This window comes from Magnusiomyces paraingens (assembly GCF_902498895.1).
Source record: "Magnusiomyces paraingens strain CBS 517.90 genome assembly, contig: contig1, whole genome shotgun sequence".
Taxonomy (NCBI): Eukaryota; Fungi; Ascomycota; class Dipodascomycetes; order Dipodascales; family Dipodascaceae; genus Magnusiomyces; species Magnusiomyces paraingens.
In genome coordinates, this window is record NW_022474067.1 from 4,104,839 (window position 1) to 4,116,858 (window position 12,020).

General features: G+C 40.2%; 5 protein-coding genes across 5 annotated transcripts; 2 read left to right on the forward strand and 3 right to left on the reverse strand.

Annotated features, from left to right (window-relative positions):
* Positions 1–73: 73 nt before the first annotated feature.
* Positions 74–1,924, reverse strand: SAPINGB_P001222 (uncharacterized protein; the record flags this gene model as incomplete). The annotated part of the gene is made up of 1 exon (XM_031995945.1): positions 74–1,924. The coding sequence occupies one exon, from the start codon at positions 1,922–1,924 to the stop codon at positions 74–76; it is 1,851 nt and encodes a 616-aa protein (XP_031851836.1).
* A 1,282-nt stretch (positions 1,925–3,206) lies between these two features.
* Positions 3,207–4,580, forward strand: SAPINGB_P001223 (uncharacterized protein; the record flags this gene model as incomplete). Its single annotated transcript, XM_031995946.1, has 1 exon — positions 3,207–4,580. The coding sequence occupies one exon, from the start codon at positions 3,207–3,209 to the stop codon at positions 4,578–4,580; it is 1,374 nt and encodes a 457-aa protein (XP_031851837.1).
* Positions 4,581–4,661: 81 nt separating this feature from the next.
* SAPINGB_P001224 (uncharacterized protein) lies at positions 4,662–6,512 on the reverse strand (the record flags this gene model as incomplete). Its single annotated transcript, XM_031995947.1, has 1 exon — positions 4,662–6,512. One exon carries the CDS (start codon positions 6,510–6,512, stop codon positions 4,662–4,664), a length of 1,851 nt encoding a protein of 616 aa, XP_031851838.1.
* An 876-nt stretch (positions 6,513–7,388) lies between these two features.
* Positions 7,389–8,764, forward strand: SAPINGB_P001225 (uncharacterized protein; the record flags this gene model as incomplete). The annotated part of the gene is made up of 2 exons (XM_031995948.1): positions 7,389–7,509; positions 7,890–8,764. The coding sequence occupies 2 exons, from the start codon at positions 7,389–7,391 to the stop codon at positions 8,762–8,764; spliced, it is 996 nt and encodes a 331-aa protein (XP_031851839.1).
* A 90-nt stretch (positions 8,765–8,854) lies between these two features.
* SAPINGB_P001226 (uncharacterized protein) lies at positions 8,855–11,893 on the reverse strand (the record flags this gene model as incomplete). Its single annotated transcript, XM_031995949.1, has 1 exon — positions 8,855–11,893. The coding sequence occupies one exon, from the start codon at positions 11,891–11,893 to the stop codon at positions 8,855–8,857; it is 3,039 nt and encodes a 1,012-aa protein (XP_031851840.1).
* Positions 11,894–12,020: the final 127 nt, after the last annotated feature.

Genomic DNA, 12,020 nt, shown 5'->3' on the forward strand with positions numbered 1-12,020 from the left:
TGCAACAAAATAAAAAAAAAGTACTTATATAGATATGAAGTAATTTTTAAAAAATATAAAAAAAGAGAATCATTTAAGGAGTAATTTCTTCAACTCCTTGACGTTCTTCAGCTTCTTGAACAAGGGCCTTCCAGTCAACTTTCTGGACGTAAAAGAACTGACAAATGTTAATAGAAAGAAGAGCGATAAAAATACCCAACCAAAATCCGCTTAAGCTCAGTTCAAACTTAAAAGCAAGAATCATGCCGAGGGGAAGCGCAACTACGTAGTAGAAAAAGAGGTTAAGATACCCGCCAATAGCTTGGCGGCCAAACCCACGGAGAACACCACCAAGAATAGCACCAGGGGCATCCACAAAAGTAGAGCACATAAATGGGATAATGGTATGAAGGAAAAGAGCAGTTACCTCTGGATCATCAGAAAATGCACTTGCAATAGTGTGGCGGAAAACGTAAAGAATAGTTCCATCAAATATGCCAATAAGAATACCAAAGACAATAACCACATTTTTGGCTATTTTAGCATTATCAGAAACGGAGGCGCCAATGAAGTTGGCAATGCGATTAGAAGCCACAATACTGACAGCAAAGGGAATTTGGTAAAGGAAAGAACATGTTGTGATGAGAATGGACTGAGCGGCAAGGGGAGTGGTGCCGAGGATAGATGCACAAAAGGTAAGAATTTCAAAAGCAAAAAATTCAGCCTCAATCATAATTACACCAGGGATAGCAAGCTTCATCATAGGACCCCAGTTAGTAAAAACATTTAGAGAGAAACCGTTCCAACATCTCATGCCGTCAACAAAACGGACATAAAGGAATAAAAGAATAGCCATGAGCCATTGGGTAATGGCAACAGCAAGAGCAGCACCGACAAAGCCAACACCAATGACTGGTGACCAAACGAGATAATAGTTGAGATAAATGTTTATAGGGGCACAGATAAAGAGAACATATGTTGATGCAGTGTAAATACCTTGTGCTTGGACAAAGCGCTTACCACACTCAAACGCAATGAATCCAGGCACGCCTACCAATACAACGCGGAGATAAGAAGCTGCAAGGGGAGCGAGGGAGGGATCATCATGGGCAACAATAAGAGCAAATAATGGTTCGGAATAAACCCAGAGAATAGCAAAGGGAGCAAACCAAGATGCAATCATAATGGAGCATTTTTGGAAATACTCGCCGACGAGTTCGTAGTTGCCTGCACCATAGGCTTGGGCACAAAGCGTATCAAGACATGTGGACAACCCCTGAATTAAGGCAAAACCAGTAATATTTGCTGTCATAGAGGCTAATGAGACTGCAGCTAACTCGGACTTTCCGAGATGGCCAACTGTAAAAATAGATGCAACGGTAAGAGAGTTTTGAAGAATGAAGGTTACAATCAGAGGGCCTGAGCTTTTAAGAAGATATTTGATTTCGTTAGAGTAAGATGTGTTTGCTTGGCCCTTTTCGACAGCCTCATCCCAAGCTTTGTTGATAGTTGCTACGCGAGTGAGAGTTGCTTCAAGTTCGTCTTGGTCATTGGTCATGTTAGTAAAGGCCTGGTCGAGAGCACCATAAGACACAATAGAAGGGTTTCTTGAACCTCCAGGAGCATTTGCAGCACCTGGGGCCAGTGTTGCATTTGAGCTAGTTGGAGATGTACCAAAAAAGTTTTGAGATTGTTGGTTAAGAAGATCTGCTTCCTCGTTAGCCAGGATCTGTGCTTGGCGCTGAGAAAGGATGAAGGGTCTGTGGGGACTAGTTCCCGAGTCGGTGTTGGAGAATGCTGGAGAAAGGCTAAGCGCGTCGGCAAAGGCTGAGCGGCCGACTGAGCCGTAGACGATGTTGCCAGAGGTAGGGGACTGAGAGAAAGCATGGTGGGAGTACAGAACCTCCGAGGGCCGTCTTGAGCTCGCGATAGGAATAGAAGGCATAGTAGGTATATGTAATACTATACTTCTTATTTAGATTTCTGTATGTTTTTGTGTGGGGAGATAAAAAAAAAAGTTTATTAATAGAGGGAAGAAAGGAAAGTATTTGCGATAGTTTAAGGAGAGAGAGGGAGGGAGGGAGGGAGGGAGAGAGGAAGAGAAAAAGAGGAAATAGGCATGTTTATAACTTTGGTCCATTCTTTAAAATTGGGGGAAAAAGGCCCTTTGTGGACCTAAAGGCTGCAAAAATGCGAGACCCAGAAAGGAAGTGAAGACGCCAGCCGTGTGGGTTGGAAATTGGCGCCAAAAATTTTCTCTAGGCAAATCAGCGCGGGAAAAAGATTAAGAAAGTAGCAAGTTTGGTATTCAATCTAGAAAATGCAACATAATAACCGCGCATCAACATACCTAAACAAGCGCCAGAGAGTCTCTAATATATGTTAGCCATATATATATATATATATATATATACCGTTTCTTTGGATATATATAAAAAAGTAAAAAAAAAAATTTTTTTTGAAATAAAAACAATTTTGAAATAAAAAAATAAAAAATTATTTTTTTTTTCTTTTTTCTAGCGGCTATCTCATTGTTCAATCTGAAAGCATAAAGCCTGGAGAAGGAAAAAAAAAAAAAAACCATAGAAAGCCCTTAAATTACATTTGTATTTTTTTTTTTTTTTTTTTTTACTAATTAGTAAAACTTAAAGTAATGTTGCTACTATATAATACTATTGATAAATTGTGCTGCAGGGATTGATGTCATCATTTATGGTGTATCAACACGGGTAGCGATGATCATGGCCTCCCCCAGGTGATATCAGCTGAGGTTTATACATTTGAAAAACTGCACATATTAGCAAGATATTTATATTTTTAATGGTATAAGATCAGGAAATTTGCTAGGTATATTTTTTACTTTTTACTTTTTATTCTCATTAATTCCTTTTAAAAAGATAAAAAAAAGAAAAAGAAAAAGAAAAATAAAAAGAAACCAAAAGCTAGAATTATTTTAATGAAATTTAAAATAAACAAAAAAATGATTTTCAAAATCAAATGTTTTTAAAAAAAAAAAAAAAAAAAATTTAAAATCATGGAGATAGAAGTTATACTTTTAAAGGATCTAATAAATTATGTAAGTATTGGTAATCACTGACTCATATTAACCGAGGCTCTTAACATCCTTCTAAAGTCTCCACAAAACCTCCACAAAACTCGCCATTTACTTGATCCCACCCAAAACTTTTACTTACCTTTCAATATATATTTTAATCTACACCTTCATTATGGATTACTTTTCGTCGCTCAATGCATCGGCACTTGACCCGGACTCTCCTACTTTATTCGAACTCATCTCGGCACATGAGCTTTCCGATCTAATTGGTCCCTCCCTTCGTTATATTCTCACACATTATGCCCAACGACACCCACGATACCTTTTGCGGTTAGCAACGCGTTTCGATGAAATATACGCAGCAGCAACAGCAGCTGTCGAATACCATCATCTTAAAAACTGGAACTCCACATTTACAGAAAAGTTTTACGGTGTTAAACGTGTGCGCGTGCTCCCGTCAGCAGGACAGCTACCCCGAGCCCGCCATGCAGCCCCAATCATGGTCGACAATATGCGCCGACTTACTCACACGCAGGTATTGCTTTCTGTGGCTGCAGCAGTCTTAGGCCCGTATCTTCGTGAAAAGATGGATGCCAAGTACGAAACTCTCAAGGCTCGAGCACTCGTCCGTAATATGGACACAGAGTACGTGCGTATCATGAGTGATGAGAATGTGACTTGGACTGAAAAGTTTTGGTTTTTGCGTGACTACGTTTTTTTCAAGGTGTATCCGGCTTTCACAGCAACCCGATCAGCTATAACATTACTGTTTTATCTTTCTTACATGTTCAACAGACAGTCTAGTGCACACTCATTGCTTGACTGGCTTTTGGGATTCAAGTATAGCCGGTTAAATGCTAATGATTACGATTTAGCTGATAAACGTGCGGGTATTGTTTCACAAGATCTATCTCCAGGCGGGTCGGGCCCATCCGATGATGATGACGATAATACACCTCTTTTGGGTCGACTCATCAATTTAGTTACCACACAGACAGGCCGGAAACAGATAAGAGGGGCTGCTCTAAGCGGGTTATCATATGCACTCCCCACTGCCATGTTTTTGCTTAAATTTTTGGAATGGTGGTCAGCTTCGGATTTTGCACATAAATTAGCAGCCACTGGTGGCCGCCGCGGAATGCTTGAGGGGAACTTACCGACACCTCTACCTAGTAGTTTGGAAAAATCAAAGGTGGAACAAGTAGATGAAGATGATGAGGAAGAGGAGGAGGAAGAGCAAGAGAAAGAGAAAGAGGAAGAACAGGAAGTTTCGGAAAAAGTTTCTATCAATCTTCCTCGGGAAACTTACACCAAAATAGTTCGCGACTCACGGTTGTGTCCGCTATGTGCTGAGCCAGTTACCAACGCAACAGCCATTGAAACTGGTGTGGTATTTTGCTACCCATGTATTTATAAACACCTAGAAAACGGTACTTCTGAGGATGGTGGTCGATGTCCAGTAACTGGAACTCGGTTGTTGCAATGCCGATATAATGCGGACCGTGAAACATGGGACGTTGGAGGCTTGCGACGACTTATGATTTAGACCAAAAAAAAAAAAAAAAAAAAAAACATTTAAGCAAATTATATTGTACAAATATATATAACAAAATGTTGAAAAACTTTTTTATGGAACAATACGTTCTAATGTTTGACGTGAGCGGGCCTCGTCGACCAGAGCCTGCCAGTCGACTTGTTGAACATAAATGAACTCGGAAATGTCAATGGAAAAAATAGCAACAAATATACCTCCCCACAGACCTTTAAGACTATAATCATAATAGAATGCTAAGACTAAGCCCAAAGGCATGGCGACAGCATAATAAAAGAATAAATTAAGATAGCCACCGATAGCCTGACGGCCAAAGCCTCGGAGCACGCCTCCAAGCACTGCGCCAGGAGCATCAACGGTTGTGCAATAAACCAAAACAGTCAGTGATTTTGCAACAAGAGCAACGACATCGGAGTCAGAAGAAAATGCAGTGCCAACATGGAAGCGTAAAACGTAAAGAATAATTGAATCAATGGTACCAAAAACCACAGCAGCTATAAGAGCAACGTTTTTGGCAATGCGTGCATTTTGTGGGAGAGCTGCACCAAGAAAGTTTGCAATACGGTTTGATGCAACAATACTCATAGCAAATGGAACTTGATATAGCAAAGAAGAGGTGGTAGCAAGAACAGACTGTGCAGCCAAAGCTGTAGTCCCAAGACGGGATGCAGCAAATGTCAAAACTTCAAAAGCTAAGAATTCAGCTTCAATCATAATGACACCAGGGATGGCGAGTCTAAACATGGTCCCCCAGTTTTTGAAAACGTTGCGGGAAAGTCCACCCCAGCACTTGAGCCCGTCAACATAGCGAACATAAAGAAAAAGAAGAATAGCCATAAGCCATTGAGTGATTGCAACGGCTAGAGGTGCGCCAATGAACCCAAGACCAACGACTGAAGACCAAACAAGGTGGTAGTTTAAAAAGGCATTAATAGGAGCACAGATAAATAAAACAAAAGTGGCTGCAAAGTAAATGCCCTGTGCCTGGACAAATCGTTTCCCGCATTCAAAAGCAATGTAACCAGGAACACCTATAAGTACAATGCGAAGGTAAGAAGTTGCGAGCGGGGCCAAAGCTGGATCATCGTGAGTCACTAGAAATCGAATGAGAGGTTCTGCATAGAGCCATAGAATGCTAACAGGAGCAAAGCAGGCCATCACCATTAAGGTGCATTTTTGGAAATATTCACCAACAAGAGAATAATTTTCTGCACCATATGCCTGGGCACAAAGTGTGTCAAGACAAGTTGCAAGGCCTTGAATCATAGCAAAGCCAGTGATATTTGCAGTCATGGAGGCAAGGGACACGGCAGCCAGCTGCGTTTTCCCCAAGTGGCCTACAGAAAAAATTGAAGCCACAGTGAGTGAGTACTGGAGCAAAAAGGTAATTACTAGTGGACACGAGTTTAAAATAATGTATCTAATTTCCATTGCGTATGAAGTTTCTGCACGACCCTCATTAACAGCTTCATCCCATGCTTTAGAAATGGCCATGACTTGGGCAGTTTCTGGGTCCTGTTCGTCATTATCTGAAAATTGTGTTTGAGGGGAATCGACTGTTCCATAAGAAGATGAGGCTTGTTGGGATATCAGGTGGGCAGCTTCTGTGTCTTGTGAAATCAGTGTTTCTGAGGATGCAGATTGGTGAATAAGTTGTGTTGGTTTTTGCCATTGGTTCGAGTGATTTAAAATCTCTTCTTCTTCCTGAGCTAAAAGTTGAGCTTGACGAGGATTTACTATAAATGTATCTTCCTCTAAGTTAGAGGGCGGACTTAAGACTGGAGAGAGATGGAGCGGGTCTCCAAAAGCTGAGCGACCGACAGAGCCGTAGACAATGTGGGCATTGTTAGGGGTTTGAGAGAAGGCATGGCGCGAATGTGGCACATTTATAGGTTTTTTCGGGTTAGCAATTGGGATTGGTGACATTGAATAAATGCAAAGTAAAACCTTTCTTTTTGAGTAGGTTTGCTTCTTTGTTCAAAAAAAAAAAAAATAAATAAATAAATAAAAGTAAAATAAAATAAAAAAAGTTAGGAAAAGATGGTTGTATTTATACGAAACCAGTTAGTCGCAAACTTTTGGTGACCCAGAAAAAGAGTGAATTGTATGGCATGAGTAGGCGGTTTATGAAGAAGAAGAAGAAAAATTTTTGGGTTTTAAGAAAGAAAGCGCCGCATATGCCTCAGACAAGCCACATTTACCGCATTGGGATGGCCATTCGCAGAGAGTTGACATACACGGTTGAGGATGGTAATAAAAAAAATTTAAAAAAAAAAAATTACCGAGGAAAACCGCGGCTGTAACATAATTGTAACATAGATGTAATGTCATATTTAAATCTAATTATTGAAATGTAATATAAAAATGTATCTCGAGCTTTTTAAACTTTTATTTTTATTTTTATTTTTATTTTTATTTTTATTTTTATATTTTATTTTATTTTATTTTATTTTATTTTATTTTATTCTATTTTTTTTTTTTTTTGCACCACCACCACCACTATTACCCATAAATTTTTCAGCACTTTCCTCTTTTAGCCTTTTATTACCAAAAAAAAAAAAAAAACTTATTTATTTATTTTTAAATAATATTAAATTAAATTAAATATAATTAAATTAAATTAAATTAAATTAAATTAAATTAAATTAAATTAAATTAAAAAAATAATTAAAAAAAATAATTATTCCAATCAAAACATTCACAACCACCACTCTCACTATCCTAACCCCCCAAAACATACATTTACACAAACCTTTACACACAACAAGACCCATTTAACTAAAATTATACTGGAAAAAAAAAATGAGTCTCGACAACGAGAAAGTCTCTGTCGTGATCCTTGGAGATGGCGGTGCAGGCAAATCCTGTATCACGATGCGTCTTATTCGTTCAAAATGGGTTGATGAATATGATCCCACTATTGGTACGTATTTTGTTTACTATAGCCTAGAGTTTTATTTTTTATTTTTTATTTTTTATTTTTTATTTTTTATTTTTTATTTTTTATTATTATTATTTTTATTTTCTTCTAGAAACCCCCCCTCCCAAAAAAAAAAAAGAATAATATTTTTTTTTATTAGGGGTCCTTTTCTCCCAGCCAACACCATTACCAGCCTCTTTGTTCTCTTATGCACACCAAGAGATAACTAGCCAGTTGTCGATAATAAACAAAAACAAAAAATAATCAAAATTACCATTAAATAATAAAAATATTCATTTAAAAATAATATTAAAACAATAATATTTATACATTCACACACATATATTTATATATATACACATACTAACAATAACATTTATTAGAGGACTCCTATACGACAACCCGTGTTGTGGACGGCAAACATTATCGTCTCGATGTCATTGACACAGCTGGCCAAGAAGAATACCGTGATATGCTAGGCTCTCTCTTTTCAGCAGACTCTGCAATAGATGCGTACCTTCTCGTCTATGATATTAGCTCACGAGCATCTCTCGACAACCTCGAAGTTTTTGATGAACTTATCGAGAAGAACCTCGAATCTGGACTGAGGCCGCGCGGTGCCCCAGCTCCAGTCAAGATGGTGGCTGGCAACAAGTGTGATTTGGCGGAGAGCCGCGCAGTCTCGTCAGCTGAAGGCCGCGCGTGGGCCCAGGCTCATGGATGTGGATTTATGGAAACATCAGCAAAACTCATGGTCAATATTGAAGAGATTTTTGAGACGCTTATTCGTCAGGTGAATCGAAACAGAATAGAAGCAGCTGGTGGTCAGGTACCACCATTACCAGCAGAAGTTTCTTCTCAAAAACAGCAAGGTACAACTGAAATTCAGCCCACAAATAGTACCAGTATTCCACAACCAACATCAGCAAATACAACCGCAGCCGCTCCCCTCTCAGCAAATGTCGGAAATGGTGCTTCAGATAGCGTAGGCGGTGGTGGCTCTATTACCCAAAAGTCAGCAGGTGCTGCTACAAACTCTGGCTCAACTGCCACTAATGCAGGTGCTGCTACTGCTACATCCCCAAATGCGGCGGGGAATACTACTGATGGCAGCGGCGCAGGCGCGGCAGCCGCGGGAAAAGTCCCTGCGGCAACAGCGACCGCGAAACCTGCGCCCATAAGAGGTGCCGCTACCCGTGTCAATGAAAAGACGTCACCTGCAGATGCAAAAGCTAATGGATGTTGTATAATTTCATGAGTGAAGTGCTTGTGCTTTTTTTTTTCTTTCTTTTTTTTTTTTCTAATTAACTTATATATACAATTCATCTATTTTCTTTTTTTCTCTTATTTACAAAATTGGAACGGCTTCAACTGTAAGTTGGACACAATCAAAATTGGAAATAGTGCACGGCACAGACTCGCCAATTGAATATACCCTAGCACCAGGCTTGCCTGCAATGGCATCAATGTCAATTAATATGTTGGTTGCAATTTCTGGTGCATAGCCAAACTGTGTTCCGCCAAAGGGATGTGATGTGACAATGCATGTGACCGGGACACTGTCCTTGCCCAATAGTTTTTCCTGGGCAAGTCGATGCTCAAGGTGCCGCAGTGCCCAGTAAGCTGTGCTTTGTTGTTGTGCACGTCGTAAAATGCTCTGCGTCCGCAGCAATCTAATACTCATGGTGTCAGCTTGTGCCGCATCAAACATGTATGCATTACCAGAGTCTTTATTTTGGTCCTTCAACAGACTTGATCCTAACTGCCAATGACAAACCACGTCTTGGAACCGACGCAATGGCGATGTAGAGTGCATGTATGCATCAATACCCAAGGCCCTATGTGGGCGTCGAGCAACCCCAAGACCGGCCGCTCGCATTAATGGTAGTGTTTGTAATGTTTCTTTGAGTGCAAGCTTGGGTCCAATTCCGTCATTGGCGCGTTGCCATGGTGTTGCAGTCCAATCATATGCCTTATTAACTGCACTTGTTGCATCAACCACACGAGCCTCAGCCGCAGCACTTTCAAGACGCAAGTCTTGGGTCCGATACATGCCAGCAATATCGTGTGCACTTGTGTACCGAGCTGCAGCATGGTTACATAGAATCATCAGCTCTGCAACAAGTTCCCTTGCCACGCTGCGTTTGCTATAAGTCACGGAAATCTGGTTAATAACATCATCAACAGTTTCCTTATTAGAGGATCCCAGTGGAGGCGGTGGGGGGAACTTAAGCACAGGTTGTGGCATGGCCAAACCAACTGCTCCGCTATCAAAACGAATTTTAGAAAAGGCATTAGCCACGTGCCACAAGTTGCGCAAATCCGTAAGAGTTTTATCTGGGGTTTTAGTATCTTGTCTTAAAAGCTCATCCACCTTGTCGTAAGTGATTTGCTTTATGGACCGTGTTATTCCGGCAATCACCTGTACGTTATCAACATCAAAAGTTTGGGAAACTGGATCAAATTCCACCATAAAAGTCATGCACCGTTGAAGATTGCTACCTTCTACCAGCCCCAGTTTTTGAGTGAACCAAGGTGGGAACATGGGGATAATAGATTCAGGGTAATATGCTGTTGAAGTTTGGTTATATGCATGGCGCAAAAGTCCATCAGCTCCACTAGATCCATCAACTTGCAGTGCTGAAGACGGATCGGCAATATGGATATAAACTTTCCATTTGGCTTTAGGATCTTTGGGGACTTGTACTGATAATCCATCATCAATTTCGTGTGCACCAGCGTCATCAATACAATAAACAGTAAGATCATCAGGGAGCTGTTCTCGAATTGTATCGAGACGATCAGGCAAAGGTTTGCTCAAATCTTTAGGTTCGTGGAATTTTGCAAGACGTGCAGCTCCCTTTTCCAATGTTTTAAGCTTAGATTGTAGTCTTACAGGATCATCACGAGGCCCTAATAAACCCAGTTTTTGTAGGTAGTTGAATGCATAACTTTCATCTACAACGGGAGCTTCAAGCGTACTTGCAGGGGTATTTTTAGGAACAGCACCAGTAGCGATTTGTGCCAGAGCGCGGTAATGGTCAATATGCTTTAAGAAAATTTCAACAACTGAACGGATGGTGTTTGAAGAACCATAAATGTCGCCAGTTGCAAAGCGACGAATAAGTTCAATGATGGAGCGATTGGTCTTGTGGGTTGACATAACTCGGGTTGAGTTGGTTGCGAGAATCTCGTCTAGGTAAGATTTGTCGCGAAACTCTGCATTAATGAGACCATTCATAAGATCTGGGGCCTTATCAATTGCAGCTTGTGCGGAATTAGAAGAAACTTTGAATGAACCTCGTTTATTCTGTGTAGATTTACTTGTAATTTCCAATGTATCTTTATCTCTATTCAAAGAGCGAGAAGCAGCTTGGGAAGCTTCATGTTCCACAATAATCTTCATGGCCTTAATAGCTTTATTTTGATCGTTTTCTTCGGAAATTGGTAGTAATGTCAGCGTGATTGGAGTGAGTCTGTCGTTAGTATCAAAAAGCACCTTGTCACCAAATCGTGAGTTAATAGCAGTATAGACTGCATACAAAACATCAATATCAACACGACGACGAGCACCTTCAAGATCATGTGGGGGGAAATGAGCCTTGAGTGCAGAATAATCACGTTTTGAAGATGACTGGTTAACATTAGAAAAAATGGTATAGGCGACTTCGAAAAGAGAAACATTGATAGGGTCTGCTGAATCTTGAAGTTCGCCAAACATGGTTTCAAGCTCAACCTCGACACGGCTAACGACACTTTGTGAGCGAGTGATGAATGAACGAATGCGGGGACAAATTTCATTTTTAAAGCGGCTAGTGACGGTGACAACTGGGTTGTTAGGGTCGTCAGAGCTGATGACTCTGATGAGAGATGCAAGCACACCTGGTTTATCGTCTGGAACAGCCACAAAGCGAGGGATTTTAAATGTAAAGCTACGGCCACTACCTGTATAATAAGAAACACTTCCTTGGTGATCGACTACTGCATATTCATGGACAGTCACGAAATCAGGGACTTGGACAATAACGCCCAGATCACCGGAGCGAGTTTCAATCAAATCTCCTTCAAGAACGCGGCCCAAGTACATTTGTTGATCAATGAACTGTTGAGAAATAGATATATTTGACTTAGTGGAACCTTCAATTCCTGGGAATGTAAGTGATTTGACAATTTTAGGATCATCATTGCCGACCGTTTCTTTAAACTGGTTCTGACGAAGGCGAATATCGGCTATAATGTCAGTAAATGAGCGCGCATTGTGACGGGAATTTAGTTCATCAATAATTTCCTTTGGAGATGGGATATGTTTTGTGTATCTAGGAGCGGATGTACCAAAGGCTTTTCTGCAGGGGAAAGTCCTGGGTATTTTATGGGCTCGTCTAAGCATTATATTTAAGATCCCAGTAATTCCAGGGATATTAAATTTTTATTTTTATTTTTATTTTTATTTATTTTTTTTTTTTTTGGTGATGGTTTAGAAGAAAATAAATCATCTGGAAAAACTCCTCTCTGGG